Source organism: Elephantulus edwardii, unplaced genomic scaffold, assembly GCF_000299155.1.
Source record: "Elephantulus edwardii isolate Elephantulus edwardi_28Jun2011 unplaced genomic scaffold, EleEdw1.0 scaffold00145, whole genome shotgun sequence".
NCBI classification, from domain to species: domain Eukaryota; kingdom Metazoa; phylum Chordata; class Mammalia; order Macroscelidea; family Macroscelididae; genus Elephantulus; species Elephantulus edwardii.
Genome location: NW_006399895.1, coordinates 1,496,512 through 1,520,147, shown reverse-complemented (window position 1 = coordinate 1,520,147; position 23,636 = coordinate 1,496,512). Strand labels below are relative to the sequence as shown.

Below are 23,636 nucleotides of genomic sequence, written 5' to 3'. Positions count from 1 at the left end.
CCTACAACCAGGAGAAGATAAAACAGATGAATGGAACCTTCTAAAAATCAAATCCCTATGCACATCAAAAAACTTCTCCAACAAGGTAAAAAGGAAAGGAAAAAATATTTTGTAATGACATGTCTGATAAGGGACTTATATCTAGAATTTATAGAATACTCGAGCACCACAACAAGATAAAGGTAAACAACCCATTGCAGAATGGGCACAGCATATGAACAGACACTTCACCAAAGAAGACATTCAGATGGTAAACAAACACATGAAGAAATGAACAAATACAGTGCTCCCTTCGACAGCACATAAAATTGGAATGATACAGAGAAGATTAGCATGGTCCCTGTGCAAAGATGACACCCACATTTGTGAAGCTTTCTATATTAAAAAAAAAGTAGCATAGAGTTTCAGCCTTATGTAGTGATACATATAAGCTGGGCTTATGAAAATGGGTTTTGTTTTAGTAACTACAAGGATATTTTTACAAAAATAATAAATGCCTGTTTGCAACTTTAAAAAAAATCTCTTGCTCTAAGAGAGATGCAAATCAAAACAACTATGAGATATTATCTCACCCCAGTAAGATTAGCCACATTTACAGAACAGCAAGCAACAAATGCTGGTGAAGTTGTGAAGAAATTGGAACCCTTGCTCACTGTTGGTGGGAGTATAAAATGGTACAACTACTCTCGAAGGCAGTATGGTGCTTTCTCAAAAGTTGGAAATAGAAATGCATTTTGACCCAGTAATTCCACTATTGGGAATATATACCGAAGAAACCAGAACTGCCACCCAAGCAATAAACATGCCACCCATGTTTATTGCTGCTTTGTTCACAATAGCAAAGAGTTGGAAACACCCCAAGTGCCCATCAACACATGAATGGATAGAGAAGCTGTGGTATATTCACACCAATAGAATACTCTGCTTTGTTGAAAATTCAAGAAAATCATGAAATACTATACAGAATGGATGACCGTGGAGGACATTATGCTGAGTGAAATATCCCAGTCACAAAGGGAAAAATACTGCATAATGCCACTGTTGTAAAGCAGGACTGACATTGGAGTTGGGGAGAACTAAGAAAAGGGGATTAATAATGTATACTGCATTGAAACAGATGAGGGAGAGAACTGTTTGAAAGGAATATATGCTATGTATTATTTTCATGACAGGAGTCCAGAGAGCTGCATGGTGGAGTGGACTGGGGGAGTAGGAATTGTGAATTAATTAATTTATCTTTTTTTTTTTTTTTTACTTTTCAAAGAGAAAAACCAGCTCGGCAGAGGAGTGGGTAGGGAGGAAAGTGTACAACAATGAATGAATGGATATCCAAAGTCTCTCTAAACTTTCATTAAAATGTCAACTAAAAAAAAAAGAGATGAATAGAATATTTCAGAAAATAAAATATCTCAAGAAGACAGTATTACAATAAAATGTTTAAAACCCTGGATTAGAAAACCAAAAGAACATGCTCAACATTTCTTAGCTGAAAGAATGGGAGAAAATAAATTCAAGCTTGGAATTGTACCATTGAAAGACTCTGTGGGCAAAATAGTGAACCATGCATGAAGCATCAAAAGACAAAGGAAGAAATGCACAGTCACCATACCGAAAAGAATTGAGAGTTATTCATTCTAACCAGTAGACCATCAGGGATGTACCAAAAAGAATTGATCAGTGTCTGACCGTTCTAGGAGTTAGCATATGATAAAAAATTGATGGCATTAAGGGAACAAGTCCAAGTTGCATTGAACACATTGATAAAAATAGGAATGCAGTAAAACTGACTGGATACAAGTAAAAATGCAAGCACATGGGTGCAGCACTGGAGGTACTCACTCATCCTATGACAAGAACTTTGGGAGAAAGCTACCTGAACAAATGATTGGAAGTGATTCATATCTGTGCCCATTTCAAAGAAAGGTGATTCAGCAGAATACAGAAATGATTGAAGACTATCATTCATATCACACGTAAGCAAAAATCTTGCTGAAGATCAAAAACAATTGCAGCAGGACACTGACCGTGAACTGCCTATAACTGCCTGGGTTTAATTTTGGTTCCTGTGTGAAGAGGATAGTCTTGAGGTATCTTTCAATATCAACTGAGCAAATCTGAGTTTTCCCACTTTTATATTTAAGAATTTGAGGTTTCGGTTGACATTTTTTAGCATTCTGTCAGGGTTCATTTATAGTAGTTCTGATTCATGTTTGGGATCTTGCAAGAATTTAGATTCTGCTTCCACAGTGTAATTTGTTTCTCACTTTCACATTGCCCCCCTATTTATCATGCAAACATGGCCTGGGGCTGCATTGCACCTTGCCCAGCTCTGAGCTCCCCCTCTAGACCAACCAGCACTGCCCTGGATCTGTACCTTGGCCCAGTAGAAAATGTGATTCCCAGGAAAGCTGTTTCATAAGCAGCAGAAAGGATGCCAAGGGAACTGCCAACAGAACAGTCTTCCAGGAGCATCTGACTGCACCCCAGCCCTAATTAAAAACTCACAGGGACACGAGGATGCCTGTGAACTCTGCTGTCTTGTGAGGCCTTCTCAAGGCGCTTACATGTGTTGGAAGCAATACTGCTCACCCACATGGAGAGGGATTGACTGTTCTGAAGAGGAAAGATTTGCATCTCTCTGACTGCCGGTGATACGGAGCATTTCTTCATGTGTCTGTTGGCCACTTGAATATCTTCCTCTGTGAAAATTCTTTCTATGTCTTTTGCCCATTTTGTAATTGGCTTATCAGACTTTTTCTTGTAGAGAAAATTCTATAGATTTTTGTTATGAGACTCTTGTCTGAGACGGTATTGCCAAATGTTTGTTCCCAGTCGCTAGGTTTTCTTTTCACCCTGTTGGGAAAAATTTTTGATCAACACAGGGATGTAATCCTTAGAAGGTCCCATTCATCAGTTTCATTCTCTTCAGATTGTACATTTCTGACTGTATTTGGCAGTCTCTCTATACCATAGATGAGGGCTTCTAAACTTGATTCCAGTTTGTCTCTTATGAGCTTTATGGTTTTAGGACTTTGCTCCCAAGCCTCGTATTCACCTTGAGATGATTTTTGTGTATGGTAAGAGAGGTGGATCCTGTTTCAGCTTTCTGCAGATAGCAGTTCAGTTTTGCCAGTACCAATTGTTGAAGAGGTTGTCATTTCTCCATTTGATAGGTTTTATTTCCTTGTTGAATATCAGTTAACCATAGATAGCTGAGTCTATTCTCAGTTCTCAATTTTGTTCCACTATCAGTGTGCCTGTAATTGTATCAGTACCATGCTGTTTGGTTACTATGGCTGTATAAGAGAGATACAAATCAAAACCACAGTGAGATACCATCTCACTCCAGAGGCAAAGTTGAACAGGAGAGCAAGTAATAAATGTTGGAGAGGGAGTGGTGAGATAGGAACTTGTTACATTGTTGGTGGGATTGTCCAATGGTACAAGCACCGTGGAAGGTAGTTTGGTGCTTCCTACAAAAAGCTGAACATAGAAATTCTGTATAGCCCAGCTATTCCATTGCTTGAAATATACCCCAAGAAAATGAGAACTGAAGCTCAAACAGAAACTTGTACACCGATGTTCATAGCAACATTATTCACCATCACAAGAATATGGAAACAGCTGAGATGTCCAACTACAAACGAATGGATTGAGAAGTTGTGGTACATTCATACAATGGAATATTACACAGTACACAGGAGCAATGATTTTGTAAATTACTACCTAACTTGGGAGGGACTGGAGACCATTATACTGAGTGAGCTAACTCAGTCCCCAAAGGACAAATACTGTATAAACCCATTATTGTAGAATGAGTATGAGGATCCAAGGTGGGGGTGGGGGCGTAAATAGAGGGATGGGGAGGGGGAGTTAGGGTGTTAATCATAGGGTTGCACAGTTTGATGACTGAGTGGGATGAAAGAAATGGCAAGGATCTTTTGTGAAAAACAATGTATTCAAACTGTAAATAAATCAGAAGAAAAAAAAAGAAGAGAGAGTCTTGCTAGTTATGTCTGACTGTAATAGGATTCTGTAACTCACCTGGTACAGGGAATACTCTTTTGATATCAAGAGTTTCTGGAGGGTGCAAATGTTTAACATGTTCACTTGATAGCTGAAAGGTTCAAGTTCATCTGGAGACATCTTGGAAGGAAATCTGGCAATCTACTTCTAAAAAAATCAACCCTTGAGATATCTATGGGCCCTAGATCTCTGTGACACAAATAGGGTCCCCTTGAGGTGGAGTCATGTCTTCAGCAACTTTTAGCTTTTATTCCTCCCCCCCACCCCCACCCCCCAGTTATCTCACATAAATAGAAGATGAGGTTCAGGAGCTCAGCCTGGCTATTGGGTGGTCAAGTTTTTCCCAGGTTCTTCCCTGCTGTCCTTGGTATTGTGCATTCCTTAGGTCCCTACCTTCTCACATTCTCACAGTAACTACCATTCTAGACATCAGGCCAGACATCTAAGACCCAGACACAGAAAAGACAGGAGGCCTAGAAGACATACAGCCCTTCTCAGGAACCTCAGCAAATTTTCTCTCATGTTTCTGAACCTAAACCTGAGCACCAGACCGTCCCCTCAACCTCATGTGACCACAGCCCCTTCTAACGTCATGTGATCACAGCCCCCCAGCCTCATATGACAGCAGGCTTTTCCTAACCCTATGTTACCGTATTCTTCCTAACTTCATGTGACCACAGCCCCTCCTAACTCCCTGTGACCACATCTTTCCTAACCCATGTGACCACAGTTCCTCCTAACCCCCTGAGATCATACTCTTCCTAAACTCCTGTGACCACAGCCCCATCCTAATCCCATGTTACCACACCCTTTCCAACCTCATGTGACCACAGCCCCTCCTTACTTGCATGACCATAGCCCCCTCAGTCAGTGTGACCTCAGCACCTCCTAACCCCATGTGACCACAGACTCCTGTCTGACCTGAATATGGCCACAGGAAGACACAGATGCCTTCATTGTAGGTTCCTGGGATGAACAAGGACTTCGCTCAAGTCTGTGACCTTCCAGAGTAGAACAACTGCTCAGCAGTTGCTCAGAATTCTGAGCAAAGTCAGAATTCTCTGAGGAAAGGAGGACAAGGAAGACCATGAATATTGGAAGGCAGCCTGCAGTATCTCCTAGAAAGAATGGAGAGAAAGATCTATCCATGTTCACACCTTATTTTCTGACGTGGTGCCGATTGCTTCCCCTGTGTGCGTAGCCAGGGGTTTGGCACAACCTCCCTGAATCTCACAACATCTCAGGGAGGGATCTGTTAACATCCTTTCTCCAAAATTAAGGAAAAGGATGTTCAGGGAAGTCAAGTCATGTGTCACTTGACACTTTAATGGACAAGATGCAGCACCCATGCTCTCATCCCACTGTCTCCGACATCCACCTTCGAGTTAGGGACACACTATAAATGTAAAGTTGTTTGTTGTTGTGTACTGTCGAGTCAGAACTGACCCGTAGCTGACCCTCCAGCAGGTTTTCAGAGGTGGTAAATTGCACTGGAGGAGGGTGCCCATTTTTCTCCTGTGGAAGAGCTGGTGGATTTGAATCTGGAGTTTTTAGGTTGGCAGTGCAACTCCTTACAACTAAGCCACCAGTAGTAGAAGAGAATATTGGATCTCTCCTTTTTCTCTTTGATAATACCAACATCAGGAGGAGATCTGAATTTCTTCTCCAAGATGCGCACCAGAGAGCAGCTATGAGTTACACAGGTTTGAGGTACTCAGTCACTTATCCATGTATCCATGGAAGTGTACATCATTTATTTAGCCAACTATCATGTATAGGCTATACAACCTAGGAGAGTGTTTGACCCTGGTTTGTCCATTTGCTGTACAGAGGTAACTCATGGTTGCCGTGACGCTGAACACTGTGACACTGATGTGTCAAATGCGATAATGATTACCCATGGTGGACAGTGTTTGGTGGAGTTCCCCGATTAAAACAAGCTTGGAAGCAGGAGTGGCATCCACTTCCAAAATACCTTGCCTCTGGAAACTCTGTGAACGTGGAGAAACGATGAAAGTTATACAAGTGTTCAGGTCTGTCATTCATCGGGTTGCTGTGAGTCAGTCATCTACAACTCCACAACACTTAAAAACACCAACAATCATTATAGAGCAGCATTTCTATGTTCATATGAGGGATAGGTAATAAGTTGTATAGTCTTGGTCTTTGCTCTTAAGGAATTCACTGACCTGTAGAGGAAACCAAGACCAGAAGTGGAATTCACAAGACAAGAATAGAGCAGAGTGCCAGGAACAGGAGAGACCTGGAGGGAAGAGGACCACCTGGCCCAGAGTATTTTCCCAGAGGAGGAAAGGAGTGGGCTATTCTTTTTTTTTTTAATTAATTTTCATGAACATTTACAGAGATTTTGGATTTCCATTCATTCATTGTTGCATTTTTCTCCCTGCCCACCCCTCCTCTCCAGTTCACTCTTCTCTTTGAAAAGTAAAAGAAAAATTCTTTCATTACTATATACAATCCCCTCCCCCAAGTACACTCAACCTTCATTCTGGACTCTTGTCATAACCATTATACCCAATCATACATCACTGTATATAAACTGTTCTCTCCCTCATCGTTTCAATGCAGTATACATAATTTATCCAGTTTTTCTCAGTCTCACCCCAACCCTGATGTCAGTCTCGTTCTACAACAGTGGCAGAATGTGGTATTTGTCCTTTTGTGACTGAGATATTTCACTCAGCGTAATGTCCTCCAGGGTCACTCATTTTGAATTATATTGCATGAGGTCCTTGTTTTTCAATGCAGTGTAGTATTCCATTGTGTGAATATACCACAGCTTCTCTATCCATTTGTTTGTTGATGGGCACTTAGGTTGCTTCCAACTCTTTGCTATTTTGAACAAAGCCACAATAAACATGGGTGTGCATATATCTATGTAGGTGACGGTTGTGACTTCTTTAGGGTACATTCCCAGTAGAGGAACTTCTGGGTCAAATGGTACTTCTATTTGCAAGGTTTTGAGAAAGCGCCATACAGCCTTCCATAGTGGTTGCACCATTTTACACCCCCACCAACAGTGAATAAGGGTTCCAGTTTCTCCATAACCTCGACAGCATTTTTTGTTTGCTGTTCTGTTAAATTTTGCTATTCTTACTGGGGTGAGATGATATCTCATAGTTGTTTTGATTTGCATCTCTCTTAGAGCAAGGGATTTTGAACATTTCTTCACGTGCTTGTTGGCCAACTGAATGTTGTCTTTGGTGGAGTGTCTGTTCATGTCCTGTGCCCATTTTTCAATTGAATTATTTACCTTTATCTTGTGGTGAGGAGTGGGCTATTCTTAAGGGATGAATAGGAGCCCATCAGGCAATTGAGGAAAGATAAAGGGCCATCCAGGCAGAGGGCACTGTGTGGAAAAAGGCTAATGCCACTGGGCAGCTCTGCAGGAATCAGAGCTGACACGGTGATGGTGTAGGTTCCAGACAGGGAGCAGGAGCCGGCCGGGTCAGGATGGGCTGAGATGCCATCCTGAGGGAGTTGCATTTTTTTCAGATGGGTGATAAGCAATGAAATGGTTGCAAGTGGAGAAGAGCAGTAGAGTTTTTCATTTTAGATAACTGGCCTTACTTGGTCTCTTCAGCATGTGTTTCTTCTTTCTTCCTTCCATATTGAGCTTCCTAATCCTAATTTTGTTTAGGATGCCCTGATTTCTACCAGAAAACATTCCCTCTTCCGATCCCCTTTATAGCTAGGTCTGGTCACCTGACCAAGTTCTGAAATTTTCAGAAAAGATGTTTTTGAGGGGAGCTCTGGTGGCCTAGTGGCAAGTAGCTGCACTGCAATCCCAGAGGTTGTGGTTCAAATCCACCAGATGCTCTGCTGGAGAAGGAGGAGCAATCTCCTCCTGTACCAGTAAGATCCAATTTGACGGTACACACACAAAGAGATAATAATAATAATTAATAACAATAATAATAATAAAAGATGTTTTTGAGGTTTCCCTTTTGTGTGTGTGTGTGGTGACCCTTCTCTCTCTCTCAAGTGTCTAGAGGCCCAGCAACCATATAGAAGATTTGAGGACCAGAGCCACAAGCTGAGGATGGGAGAGGAACAAGATGGAAGGAGCCTGGGCCCTTAGTGAATTAAGTTTGTGGGCAAGCACTAGCCCTAGACTGCCCTCTTCCTTTGTTTTTATGAGATAGATAACTCATGCACACACAACCTTGACTTAGGTGGTCCTGGAAGTTGAACGTGATCCTGCCACTTTTGGAGCCAGTGGGGAGGACAGGACTAGAAGTCAGAATAAGGGGGGTAACAATCATGCAAGGCCACATGAAGATAAGAGGATAGGAGGAGAGCACATGGGTGGGGTTAAACATACACACTGATGGTGGAACACACAGACTAAGAAGAGGAAGAGAGTATAGAGTGACTCACACATCCCTGAACTGGGTGGCTCAGCGGGTGCTGGTCCTATAAAGCCCACAAAAGGAGTCATCCTCACTGGACATCAAGCAAATGTGTGAGCTTGCGGTGGTTGTAGGGACATCTGGTGGAGAGGTCGCAGGTCAGCAGCTGAAGAAACAAGCCCAGGAAGTGATTCAGAATCACTGGCAAATGGAATCCCTGAAGTTACAGCAGAAGTTAAGGTTAGCCAGAGAGTGGGGAAGAGTGAGATAAGAAGGACCTGGATGCTGCCATCAAGCAGCACCTGGAAGACGGAGAGCTGGGGTGGGGGTGGGGGACCTGGGCCAAGGGAAGAGCAGTAAGGGAACATGAGATGGCTCTTCTCCTGCCAGGCCCTTTAGGGTGTGATCTCCTGACTCAAAGCCTTCTTGCTCCTGCTGTTAGCACAGAAACAGCTCACATCCTCTCTTGTGGCCACACCTGTTCCTCGGCTGGTCAGAGGTGGACCGCTTTCTCCCTGGCAAATTTCCTTTTTTAACAATCCTGCAAAACATTTCCCTCCCATGGCTTGCCACCACCTCTGTCTACCCCCTCAAGTATTTTTGGACAGATTTCCAATTTGATACATGAACATTCCATCAGTCAAAACAATCTTTTTAATGAGCCTCTTATCCTGACAGCTGTGTTTAGGATCAGGCATGGAAACTGGGTAATGGAAATCTGGAAAATTGTCCATTCTAGATTGAAACCTTAATGTGTGCCCCACGCGCCAGTGCACACGCAAGCCAGCTATCTTCTCTTAAAAATAAAGAGGAAATTATGAAGAGCAAAAGAGATGTAATTTGTGGGAATATTAAAAAAAAAAAACCAACACAACAAAACAACACAAACCAGTTCTGGTCATTTACTGAGAGAATGAGAGGAAAGTGTAATTATCAGTTGCCAGTTTAATATGTGGCACATCGCTTCCTGCAGTGCCACCTCAGAGACGTATCTGGATCTCATATGATCTCTCCAGCAACCCCTGGGCATGGTTGGCATCTGGGTTGTCTTCAGATGAGGAAACTGAGGCTCATGGAGCTTAAGGGGCATGCCAGGCTCACACAGCATGGAGGTGACGTAGTCAAGCAAGCCCATATCCTCTGCCTCTCACCTTTGGTTCTCTGTCTGTGCTGCCCGCTGCTTTCCTGGCAGGTGAACAGATAATATTATTAAAATATGCCCCTGCCCTTATGTATTTCAGACGTGTTGAATTCTCAAGTCACCAGGAAGGAAGAAGGTAAATACAAAGCTAAGCCTTGCCTGCTTTGTAAAGAGGGAATGAGGGGAGGTGAATCTCAAGTTTGCAGGCGCAGAGTCCAGAGTGGGGAAGTGACACAGTGCTCTAATCAAACTCCTGGGACTGGCATGTGACGGGCACCAGGCACCACCAGGCCTTGGGGAATAATGCCTTCTCAGAACACTGCTCTTTTCCCTGGAGCGAGAGAACCTCTGTGCCCTGGGGTGGAAAGATTCAGGTCCGTTATAAGGAGTGCGGATGTGAGAGTCTCCACATGGGAGACTCCCAGGGGTTGGTATGATGGCACCTCACCCTCAAATCTCTTTCCATCCTTTCTGCTGTTTTAGAAGCTTTTGTCAGAGCCACTTGCCTCCCAGTTTAGCAGAAAATACACAGCCCTTGATTGTTCCTGGGGCCATTTTTTGCTGTTATGAATTGTACCATCAGCCCTTCCTACCCTCTTGTATTTAACTTAAGAAAAACTTTAAAAGTGGGTGCATATGGTTTTTATAGTTTTTGCTAAATATTGTGAAGGTATGACAAGAAAATTATAATGGCATGGTTTGGAGATTTTAAATCTTTTATGGAAAAGAAATGGGAAATTTCCTTAGAACAAAGAAAGAAAAGAACTCTCTTTAAGTTGAGCTAACCTTGAGGGAAGTGCATTTCTCTAACTGAGCCATTGGTTTCTGTCTCTGTGAGTATCCTGTGGCTGCTGTAACAAATATCACAGAATTGAGTGCTTGGAATAACAGGGATTTACTCTCGCACAGTTCTGGTAGCTAGAAGTATGAAATCAAGAGGTCAGCAAAGTTCCTTCCTTGCCTATTCCAGCTTCTGGTGGGTGACACCATTCTTGGCATTCCTTGTTTGAATATGTCCCTTTGATCTGAGCCTCATCTTCACAGAGTCTTCTCTTACTGGATGTCTTGTTTCTGTATCAAGATTTTATTCTTGTTTTAAGGGCACTGATCATAGGGATTTAAGGCCCAGCCTAATCCACTATGACCTCATCTTAATTATATCTGCAAAGATAAACTCCAAATTCAGTCATATTCACAGGTTCCAGATGGACGTGACTGTTTGTTAGACAGTATTCAACCGAGTATCCTGTCCAGTGAGAGAAAGATGGGCAGTCTCTTTCTCATTAAGAGATTTATGGCCTTTGAAACTCAGTGGAAGGATCTGAGTAAAATGAAACTCAATGATAGTGTGAATTTTATAATATTCTAAGAGAGGATGATCCTCAAGGAGAGATGGGTTGACATAATAACCACAGCAATGAGCTCAAATATGTCAAAGATGATGAGGATGGTACAGGATCCGATGGGGTTCCAGTTTGTTGTTCATAGGGTCAATATAAGCCATGCTTGACTCAGTGGCACTTAACAATAAGCAAACGTGAAGAAGAAAGGGGAATCAATCCAACACCCAAATGGCGACTTTGAAGACAAGCCAGATGTTTCTCATTACATGACCAGTTATAAGCAAATGCAAGAGGTGCCATGGAGCACACACAAGCAGAGAGGTGCTAGCCCACGTCTCCTGTGGTAGCCTTGCCCAGCTGGAGTGACCCAATGAGAAAATTCATCATTAAGTAAACATAAGCAAGTCACAAGTCTGTGTACAGCCTATCTCCTTTATGTGAAATCATACATGGTTTTATGTGTGTTTATTATGCCATTCTAAACATCACATTTAGAGTTGATAGAACTCAGAGGTAGAAAAGAGGACTTGCTAAAAAGACATGTAGCCTTTCCTAGATTCGCCCTACTCAGCAGGATTTCATTATCAGCATTAAACTACTAGCCAAAAGCTTAGTGGTTCAGACTCACCCAGGGCCATCCCAGAAGACAGGCTGATAATTGACTTTCCAGAAGTCAGAGCTTTGAAAACCTTATGGCACAGTTCTCTGTACACATGAGGATACTGCATGTAGACATCAACTCAACAACTTAACAACTGCAACAACATACATAGACAATTGCTGCTGTTGTTGCTGTGTACCTAGAGTCAGAACCAGCTTATAGCTGACCCTCCGGCAGGTTTTCAGAAGCAGTTAATCAAACAGAGGATATTGCCCAACCTTCTTCCGTGGGGCAACTGGTGGATTCAAACCATGTGCCTTCAGGATTACAGAACAGTTTCTTGCCACTGGGCTACCAGTGCATAAAATACTCATAAAAATTATACACAAGTGACGTGCGCTAGAGCTGATCTCTGCACTCTCTGGAAATAGACACGGAGCAAGATGGGAAGAGGGATTAGAAAAGAGCTGCTTTTTTATGTGCTTTATTTTTAGCAAGTATGCCTTTGCTGTTTAAAGAAGTTTTTATTTGAAAGTATCTTCAAGTTTAAGTTGCAAAAATAAGAGTTGTTGTTATTATATGCTGTCAAGTTGCCTGTGACCCATAGTGACCCTGTGTACAACAGCTCTGAAGCCTGCCCTGTCCTGAGCCAGTCTCACTGACTCTAACACACCTAACCCCATTGCCCCAGTTACTGTGTCAAGCTGTTTCATCCGGGGTCTTCCTCTTCTGCGCTGTCCCTACACCCTTGTGAGCCTGATGTCCTTCTCCAAGGAGCAGTCAGTCCCTCCTGGCCACATGCCCAAAGTATGTGAGATGGAGCTTCAAAATCCTAGCCTCCATGGAGAAACCAGGTTTCACCCTTTCCAAGACAGACTGATTTATTTTCTTGGCAGTCCACAGTATGTTCAAGACTCTTCTCCAGCACCACAAATCAAAGACATCAATTCTTCTGTCATCCTTAGTCACGGTTCAGCTCTCTAATGCATAGCAAATAATTGTGAAGACCCTGGCCTGGATCACATGCACCTTACTCTCTAGGCTGACAGACATCATTGCTTCTCAGTACTCTGGAAAGGTCCTTGATAGCACATTTACCCAGTGCAACTCATCTTTTGATATCCTGACTTCTGGTTCCTAGAGTGTTGATTGTGGAGCCGAGCAAGCTGTAACTGTTAACAGCCTCCATCTCATCTCCGTCTATCACGGTGCTGCCTATTGTCCCAGTGGTGAGAATCTTTGTCTTCTTAATGTTGAGCTTCAATCCATATTGAAGACAACAGTCCTTGACCTTCTGCAGCAAATGCTTCAGGTCCTCGTCAGTTTCAGCAAGCAAAGTTGTGTCATGTGCATAATGTAGATTGTTGATGCGTTTTCCTCTAAACCTGATGCCTCATTCTTCTTTACAAAGCCCAGCCTCCTGAATGATCTGTTCTGCATATAGATTGAAAAGATATGGAGACAAGACACATCCCTTCCTGATTTTAAACCATGCAGTGTAGAGCAGATAAAAATTTAAATAGCACCAATATACACTTTTTACCCAATATGCTATATTTCTCTTCAGTTAACATTTTACCACAATTGTGTGAGTATTTGACTATTTTTTTACTGTTTTAATTATTTGGCTATTTTTGAGAGATCTTGAAAGTAGGTGTACTATTTTATCTTATTGCTTTGAGGAAAAGTTCCAGTTACGTATTCAGTATATGCTTGTTTTCTTTCTGACACAAAAGGTAGACTATTATATAGGCTCTTTTGCACTTGCATTATTCATATCTCAATTTTTCTTGGAAATCACTCCATAGCAATCTCTCTCATCATTTATGACTGAACTTTTGTAGATCCTACAGTTTATTCCACTGTGCTCCAAAGGAATGCAGTTCATTTGAGGTAGTGAAAACACGAAAGATAAATAAATGGAAAGAAAATACAAAAGCTGCTTTAGTAAACTGAAGGTCTAATAGAAAGCCTCTTTTGTTTTTTTAAGGGCTGAAGGAGAGAGGAGTCATGTGATCTAGGCTCACTTCTTACCCATGAGATTTTGGACGTGGTACTTAATATTTTTCTGATGCTGCTGTAACACAGGTATCACAAACAGATGACTTTCAAGAGCAGACGTGTGTTTTCTTAACTTTTCAGGAGGCTGGAAGTCCACGTTCAGAGCATGGCCGTAAGGGGAGGCCCTGCGTTGGCAGTGACCCCAGGAGGTCCTTGGAGTTCTTTGGCATTCATGTCATACGTCATTCCACAGTGTGACTCTGTGTGTAGTCTGCTCTTTGCACAACTCACACGTGATACTTTGAGGACTCATCCCAGACTGGTTAGCTCTGCTGGCATAATGCTTTACATGCTGTGCTGCGAACTGAAAGGTCAACAGTTCAATTCTACCAGCTACTCCTCAGGAGCAAGATAAGCAGTCTCCTCCCGCAAAGATACAGCCTTGGAAACATAACAGAGAGTCTCTGAGTTCAAATCAACTCAGGGACAGTAGGTTTGAATTTCTAATCTCCTGCGGCCTCATTAACATAACAATATAAAATGCCTATTTCCAGATGCCTACTTGGGGCATGGAGCTAAGAGAAGCTATTCCTTGGAGAGTGACATCATGCTTGGAAAGGTGCATTGATACAGTGACCGTTGCATTTGGACTGTAGTGTTTGAGCAGGTGTGAGGATGGCCAGGATAAGACAACGTTCAGCTCTGTTGTTCATAGGATCACCATGGATGGGTTGTACTTGACTTGATGGCATGTAACAACAGTGACATTTCCATATGAGGCCATGTTGGCAGATACAGGGCTAGGATTTCAGTGCATATTTTGGAGGCCACAGATCTCTCCTTAGACTTAACTTTTGGGACTGTCACCATGTTTTACAAATGGAATGGGAGTCTCCCTTGACTGCTATAGGGTTCTGTCGAAGCTGAGCCTGAGGCAGGGATTTGAGTCTGTGTGAGTGAGGACCCATGAGGAAAGGAATGAGAGAGCGGGCCAAGCCCAGTTACGGTCGCAGCTGGAGGCTGCCTTCAGCCTGACCTCTGCACCACAGAGTCAATCCACCATGAGACAAAGGAGCTGACTCTACCCTCAGCAGACAATAATGAACGTTAAGGCATACTGAAAATGACAACTCATAAAGAAGATGGTTCACTGTACCTGGTCCACAGGAGATCTTCAAAAAAAGATGGAACCAACTCGTAGCTGACCCTTCATTGGGTTTTCAGAAACAGTAAATCTCAAAGGACGAGATTTCTCATTTTTGTCCCACAGAGTAGCTGGTGGATTTGAAGTACAAGCCTTTAGGTTAATAGCACAGCTCCTTACCACTAAGCCACCAAAGCCCCTGAATAAAAGACAGCTATCACTATTAAGAGCATGGATGTAAAAAAAATTTAAAAAAAATAAATAAAAAAGAGCATGGATGTCCGTTTAAAGGCTAAGGTGTGCCTTGTCCAAGCCATTGTAGTTTCAGCTATTTCCCATGCAACTGAAATTTGGACATTGAATAAAGGTGATGCCTTTGAACTGTGGTCTTGGCAAAAGGTACCAAATATCCATGTTGCCAAGAAAAATCAGTCTATCTTGGAGAAACTGCAACCAGGATGCTCCTTAGAGGCAAAGATGATGAAACCTCATCACACATACTTTGGCCATATTGTCAGGAGGGGCCAGAAGACGTGCTGAGAAAGGTGGAAAGTCACAGAAAGAAGACTCTTTAACAGGACGGGTTGACACAGTGACTGTAAGAATGGGCAAGTCTGAGATTGTGATGATAATGCTGGACAGGGAAGGGTTCAGAGCTCATGTTCATGGCATCGCTGTGGATCGTAGTCAACTCGATGGTACATGACGGTTATGTCACTCTAATTGCTGTTATTCCCCTTTTAGGGGCAGTATCTTTATTCAGATAGACCATTCACATACCCAAAAGTTGGTCTCTTTAAATCCTACAGTTCAGTTGGTTTTAGTCTATTCCCAGTGTTGTGCAGCCATCCTAACAATCACATGGGAGCAGCCTGCCCCTCTCAAGCCAGCTGGGAAACCTCAGTCCCTCCTCCTTTGTTCCTTGACTGCTCCAGGCCACTGGCTAGCAGCTGGGATCCCTGTCTCAAGCCTGCGTCCTAGCTGCCCGGGAGGAACAGCTTCACCTGCAGGAGGGATCCTTGTTTCTGCACACTGGTCCCAACCTCCTTTCCTTTTCTGTCTGAGTCATATTCTTTGCAGCCTGCTAAGGCAGAATAAATTGAGTGTGACTAATAATTTACGACATCGTTTTCACTGTTCAAGCTGGCGGCGTAAAGATGCACAACATTTTCATCAACATCCACTCACTCAGGACAAAACCAACAACTGTCCGATTAGAATGCATTTACACTCCCCAGGCCTCAGCAAACTTTCGGAAGCCAGTCTTCCACATCGGCCTTGCTCTGGCTGACAGCCTCGTTTCCCGGTTGAATGGAAGCAAGCTTCCGATATTAGAATATTGAATTATGTAGCGATGGCATCTCGACCCTTTGATTGACTTGAAGTGAATTAGAATTGAGATGACTTAGAAAATGCTTTTATAGCATCTTTATGACTTGATCCCCTGGAGAAAGAAATACAAAAGTAATGCGAGGGAAGTCATCCTGTGTGGTGGGTACAGTGGCTGTCTTTGCTGAGAACTCTTCTCTTGTTGTCTTCACCTAACTGTAGTTCATGATTCAGAAATGACCTCCGTGTAGGCAGCTTCCACGTGTCCAGCCTCTGTGCAGTCCATCCAGCTCCTGTAGAGCCTGTTTTAAAAATATCCAAGAGCCTATGTCAAAAACATGTCCAAGTCTCTGCAATGGTTTGTAGTGACAAATGGGCACTACTTTGCAATGTACATCAAAGCATTGTTGTTAGTATTATTATCATGTTAAAGATAGTTTAGTCCATCTGGAAGTGTTTCTTTGATGTGTTTATAGACATGGAATGGTACAGTATATACTGAGGCAAATATTTGACTGACATTAGATATGAACCTTACTTAACTGTTCTGAATTACTTACAAATTTAACATAAAGATGGATTTAGGAACAGAACCCATTCATAATCTGGGGGCTGCCATACTCAATTAAGGAATGAATGTCAGCATGTCAGCCACAAATGACTGATGAACAACCAGTAGAAATTCTGCACAGCTCCTGAAAATACTTCTAAAATCAATCCCCCATCAAGGGAACCATGACTTACTAATGTATTCCCTACCTGTATTGAGTTGTGAATCAATGCTTCTCAATCACAAGCTAGTAGAAAGCCACAGTGGGGTAAAAAAACAAACAAAAACACACCCCACAACAAAACACCTGCTGGTCCTTTCAGCCATCAGCCATAAGCATGGGAGGGACTGCATTGTAACCTGGCCTGGGTCTGTGCATTGATGGCTCGGCACACTGATGTCTGTGTTGCCTTCCCTTCCCTCTGGAGAAAACTTCCTAAGGGTAGCCAGTGTCTGGGGATGGCAGTTTACAAACACCTGCCATGCTCCCGACAGTTGTTATGAACATCTGAGCTCTCTGATAAACTTCTTTGCTGTCCATGACATGGAGTAGTTATTACTCGACTTGTGGCTATCCAGTCTTCACAATCCCCGTGCACATCAGAACAAAACACTGCCATCCCATGATTAGCTGTATATTGTGCATAGGAATCTGATGGTGAGTTGTAATTGCCTGGTTTCTTAAGGCCTTTCCCCCTAGTCCGTCTGAGAGAGGAAGCTCTGCTAAAAGGTATTCATCGTCACAGAAGTGTGACCATTGACAGACAAGCATTAATTGGGTACGAGGTGCACTAACCAAGAATCAAACCCTAAGGAAATTGAAGCTTGTAAAGGCTCTATAATGCCCAGACTCCAGAAGCCAACTCGAACCCGTATAGAAGCTAGCTGAATGTGGGCTCAGTCAGCAAGGGCCTCAAGTGTGGTCACAGCTGCTGTTTTCTGTTGTATAACTTTGCATGAGGTTCCTGACAGCTCTGGATTTCAAGCTGCTGCTTGTGTTTTCAGAAAGCTTCAAACCGGATTATTTTGCTCGCTTGCCTTTCTTTCATCTCTGTCTCTCCTACCCTGGAGGAACCGTGGCAAATCCTACAATCCCCAAGTGATCGCATTCTCTGTGACTTAGGACATTAGCAGGAAGTGGTGAGTCCTGGAGGCAGGCAGGAGGTCAGAGTTCAGAGACGCCCCACTGTCCACAGTCCAGTGAGATCTGAACATCGTGCTGGTCATTCCAGCATTCACCATTAATGTGCCTCTTACTACAAATATCAATAAATAAGGTGTGAAATGTAAACATAAGTGAGTTTTTTACAGCTAATTGCAGCTAATACTTTCAGAATTGCCAAACATCCCTTCTAAAATAGTACAGTTTGCAGTTATGAATAAGGCATAAAGAGCCAAGTTTTGCAAACATAATTTATTGTTAAAAAAATAATGTTGCTAAGTACTTTCAACTCCCAGAGCCTAGTCTGGTGGTCATGGCTCAGACTCCCATCTGGGCATCAGGAGGCACTCACTGATGGACATGCCACTCGGAAGCCCCAGGAGGCTACGGGGAACCTTCCCGTGGCCTCTGCAGTTTTGTGGTCCTGGTCAGTTGAGGCCCAGCTCTGTGGTTCCAGTGGCGGCTCTCGATTGCACAGAACAATCACTTTGGCCCCGTGTCCCCTCCACACGTGCAGAGAAGTCCAGCGCCTCCTTCATCCCTGTCCTGGTCTGTCACTGTCCCATCACCTTGATCTCTTTTCTTCCTGATCATTATAAACATAATTTGTAATAAAAAGGCGGCAGGGAGTCATTCTGCCTTGTTAACGCCTACCCATGAAATCACCAATTATTAGCAATTTAGTCATTTGGTTCGGAAGTGTAAACCTACATGAATACATCCTTTAATATACATTACATTTATTTTATGAAAACAGGCTGACACACAATACTTCCCACCACTACCTGATGCCTATGCTTAATATTTGTGGAGTCTTTTAATGCCAGTATGTGTAAAGTTTCTTCTTTTTTATGTATATCTTGTAATTTACCCATTCTCCTGTAAACGACCCTTACAAGCAGGGCCTCTCTGAAACACCCACAGACATTCCACATATAGAGTTTTGTTCTCTGTCTCAGGTACTTCTGAAGCTTAAATTGCTCCCAAAATGGTTTTGCTGAGTCAAGGGGAATACACTGTAAAATGTGAGAAGATAAAACTCTTAATACCTTTTGAAATTATATGTGGCCTAGTGGAAAGAAGCTGTGCTGCAATCCCAAAGGCACGCGGTTTGAGGCCACCAGCTGCTCAGTGGGAGAAGGATAGACAATCTCTTCCTATGGATTAACTGCCTCTGAAAACCCTCTGGAGAGTCAGCTATGAGTCGGTTCCAACTCAGTGGCACACAACAACAGTTCTCTTAACAGCAATTGGAAATACCAGTTTCTTCTCACCCTTGACTTTTTAAATAGGGAAACTGAGTCCCCTTCCTTTGCACCTCTAGCTCTGCCTCAGCCCACACCTGACCCACCTGCCTACAGGAGGGCTCCCCCCTCCGAGACCATAGAGTTGTGAGCACATCTTGAGCATATTTCTTTTTCTTCCTTCTTTCCCCACTTGTCTGTCTTTACCACTGTTTCTAATCCGTATCTTCTTCCCTGCTTTCCAGAGTGGTACCGTGGACATTCTTGAAGTATATTTTTATGTGCATATTAGTACATCCATAAAATAAGGTTGTAAATATGTTGGGGGGTTAATTTACATAATTAGCATAAGAGATTGTGTCTAGAATCTTTCCTTGTTTGTTAAGTTTTATAACGTTTGAGATCAATGAATATATTTTCACTCTTCCAGAATATTCAAATCTGTCTTGGAGCAAGCACGACCAGGTTTCTCCTTAGACGCAAGGGTGAGGAAACTTCTCACATACCGTGAGCATGTTGTCAGGAGGGACCAGTACTTGGGAACAGATGTTATGCTGGAAAAGGTGGAGGGTCAGAGGAAGAGAAGAAGACCCTCAGTTAGATGGGGTTGGCACAGTGACTGCAACAGTGGGCTCCGGCGTGTTGGAGATTGTGAAGATAATAAGTACAGGATAGGGCCAAGTTCAGATCTGTTGTTCATAAGGTCACTCTGAATGTAGTTGACCTGATGGCACATAATAACATAACATTCAGGCATGTTGTTGTTATTAAGTGCCAGCGAGTTGCTTGTGACTCATAGAGACCCTCTGTACAACGGCTCTGAATCCTGCTCTATGCTGTGCCGACCTTATCATCTCTGACATGCCCGCCCCCCCCACCCCAGTCACTGAGTCAGTCCATCTCATCCAGGGTCTTCATCTCTTGCGCTGTCCTTCCACCCTCCCAAGTATTATGTATGATATCTCACAACTCAAAGGTGTCAATTCTTCTTCTGTCATCCTTAGTCTTTGTCCAGCTCTCTAATGCATAGCAAGTAATTGCAAAGACTATGGCCTGGATCAGGCACACCTTAGTTTCTAGACTGATATTGCCGCTTCTCGGTACTCTGGAGAGGTCCCTGATAGCAGATTTTCCCAGTGCATTTTGTCTTTTGATTTGCTAACTGCTGGTACCAGCACTGTTGATTGTGGAGCCAAGCAAGCTGTAATTATTCACAACCTCCATCTCTTCTCCATCTGTTACGGTGCTGTCAGTTGGCCCAGTGGTGAGAATATTTATTTTCTTGAGGTTGAGTTTCAATCCATATTGAAGACTTGACCTTCTGCAGCAAGTACTTCAGGTCCTTATCAGTTTCAGCAAGCAAGGTTGTATCATCTTCCTAACATAGGTTGTTGATGATTCTTCCTCCAGTCCTGATGCCACATTCCTCCTCATAAAATTCAGCCTCCCAAATGATCCATTCTGTATGTAGGTGTAGAGATAGGATGCATCCCTGACACACTCCTTTACTAATTTTGAACCATGCAGTGTTTCCTTGCTCTGTTCCAAGGACTGCATGAACACAATCAAGTGTTCTGCAATTCCCATTTTCCTCAAGGTTAACCACAATTTTTTGTGATCCACACAGTCAAATGCCTTTGCACAGTCAATGAAACACAGACATTTTTCTGATACTCTTTGCTTTCTGCCAACGTCTGTTCGACATTGGCAATAATGTCTCTAGAGTCACAACCTCTTCTAAACCCAGTTTATATTTCTGGCAGTTCTCTGTTGATGTACTGCTCCAGACATTTTTGGATAATCTTCAGCAGGATTTTTCTTGCATGTGATATGAGTGATTTTGTACGATAATTTCCACACTCTATTGGGTCACCTTTTTTTGGAGTGGGAATAAATACGGATCTTTTCCAGTCAGTGGCCAGGTAGTTGTCCTTCAGATTTCTTGGTACAACCTGGTGAGCACATCCAGGACAGCGTCTGTTTGTTGAAATATGTCAATTGGTATGCTTTCAATTCCTGGGGCTTTATTTTTTGCCAAGTCTTTTAGAGCAGCCTGAACCTCCTCCTTCATCACCATTGCGTCTTGATCATATGTTGTTTCTTTAAATTCTTCTGTGTCAGCTAATTCTTTTTGGTACAATGACTTTGTGTACTCCTTCCATATTTTTTTTTAATGCTTCCTGGATCATTCAGTATTCTGCCCGTAGCATTCTTAAGTACTGCAACTTTTTTTTCAATTTCTTTTTATTATTTTATGTGTGTGTGTGTGCGTACCGTCAAATTGGATCTGACTGGTACAGGAGGAGATTGTCCCTCCTTTCCCGGCAGAGCATCTGGTGGATTTGAACCGTGCACCTCTGGGATTGCAGTGCAGCTTCTTGCCACTAGGCCACCAGAGCTCTCCTTAAGTACTGCAACTCGTGGCTCGAATTTATTCTTTAGTTCCCTCATCTTAAGAAATGCCGAGTGAGTTCAGCTCTTTTGATTTTCGGACTCCAGCTCCTTGTACATTGACTAAATTGTCAATGGTGGGAGTGTTTACACCATGAAAAACAATAAACATTAGAAATTAGACCTTCATCCCTTTTTACATGGGGGGCTTACAGGCATTCAGCAGCAGCACCCAGAACTTTATTTGGCCTTCTTCCGCAGCCCTACTTCAAATATGGAGCCCAGCTCTACTTCCTGTCTCTTAGAGAATGCCTTCAGTCTCAGCCATCATTGTAAGAGCCGAGCTCCCAAGCAATATTTTAACCCCACTCAGTATGTGACTTTTATTTCTAAACTATGGAGCTATTTATTTTGTTTTGAGCCTCACCTGATCTTTAGGTTTTCTTTTTATATTTTCTTTGTCATGGCTGTGAGTTTGAGGCAGAGGAAGTGCGCCAGATAGTGGATACTGTGCTATCTTGATTGGAACTCTGTAAACTTTTCTTTTCATGAACCCATAGCTTTTGTTCAGTGCATATTGTGGTGTTGGTGTGTGCTGTCAAGTCAGAACCAACTCAGAGCTGACCCTTTTGCAGGTTTTCAGAGGCAGTAAATTGCACAGGAAGAGAGTACCCATCTTTCTCTCTTGGAGTGGCTTGACTGTTGGATTTGAGCCAAGTGCCTTTGGCTTGGCAGAGCAGCTCCTTACACACTAAGCTACCAGAGCTGTACCTGCTGATGTAGATCTCAGAACACTGTCATCAGCTCCTTTATCTCTCCCAAAGCCGTTCATTTTGTCTTCTTTCTCTCTTCTCATCACCTAACACTTTCTAATGCTTGTTATGACAGACATCTTCATTTACCCCATCTTGTGTATATGGACTATTCTTGAAGATATCCTGGATGTCACGTATGCTGTCTTGCTCCTTAACCACAAAATAATACTTAAGAAAAAGAAATCAGATCCATTCTAAGGAGTCAATTCTAACTCATGCTGACCCCATGTATAACAGAGTAGCACTGTGCTCCAGGGTTTGCAGTGTGATCTTTCAGAAGTAGGCCACCAGATCTATCTTCCCAGCCACCTCTGGGTAGACTCGAACCACCAACCATTCATTTAGTTGTCAATTGCTATTTTACACCAATCAAGAACTCCATAATATTAGGTATTTCATAAACTCTGTATTTTCCACAAGGAAAACATCAGAGGTCCTGGTTACCTAAATGGAAGCCCCTCACAACCCATAATGCCTCCTCTTTGTCCCTGCAGGTATCAAAGCTGTGTTCTCAGGCCACTACCACAGGAATGCCGGGGGCACCTACCAGAACCTCGACATGGTGGTGTCGTCCGCCATCGGGTGCCAGCTGGGCCAAGACACGCATGGGCTCCGTGTCGTGGTGGTCACCGCTGACAAGATCACTCATCGATACTACAGTATAGACGAGCTGAATGAGAAAGGAATAGAAGATGACCTGATGGATTTAATGAAGAAGAATTGATTGAGTTATTCACTATCCATGTCCCAAGATTTTATTTCCCCAGAAACAGCAGCTGCACACAACCTTTTATTGAAAAATGAAAGTAGACCAAGCAGATTTGTGAGTTTATGCCTTTTTGCATAAATCAGAGAGCTGGGTCATATTCTAAATGGTATTCAAGATAGAGCTGCCCTGCCTTTTAAACAGAGGGTGGGAGCCTGGAAATTTAAAAAACAAAGAAATAAATTACTTCAAAATATCTCTTTATTGGTGTCTGAGTATATTCTCATACTGTTTTTCAAACTGCTTTTGAGTGAGATTCTTTTCCAGTATCGTGTGAGCTCATTCCTGTCTATATGCTTTAGTCCCCACTTGATACTAAAGTGTTACATTGTCCTATGTACCATCAAGTCAGAACCAACCCATGGCTGACCCTCTGCTGCGTTTTCAGAGACAGTAAATCACACAGGAGGAAACTGCCCATGTGTCTTCCATGGAGCAGGTGGTGGATTCAAACCATGTGCCTTTGAGTTGGTAGCACAGCCCCTTTAACACTAGGCCACCAGAGCTCCCCAGTGTCCATTATTTGTTAATTCATTGAACTGTCTGTTTCAGATTTTCTTAAATCTTGGTCTTCATTCCCCCAAAAGTTAGCAAAACACATTGATCTTTTTTCCTTCCAAAAATGATTTTCTCCTATTACCAGTCTCATTTTAGTAAGGAACTATGTGGCATTCATTTGCTGTTAGATCCTGAGATGTTCATCATTGCTGAAGATAGGAATGTGGGGTACACTTGACAGGGTCATAGCTT

The 23,636-nt window shown here is 42.8% G+C and overlaps 1 protein-coding gene across 1 annotated transcript in view; it reads left to right on the top strand.

Annotated features, from left to right (window-relative positions):
* CPPED1 (calcineurin-like phosphoesterase domain containing 1) overlaps positions 1–22,844 on the top strand; it is a 160,279-nt gene extending 137,435 nt beyond the window's left edge. Inside the window, exon 7 of the mRNA XM_006894522.1 lies at positions 22,615–22,844. Within this exon, the coding sequence (XP_006894584.1) occupies positions 22,615–22,844 (230 nt within the window). The remainder of the gene's footprint in view (positions 1–22,614) is intronic.
* Positions 22,845–23,636: the final 792 nt, after the last annotated feature.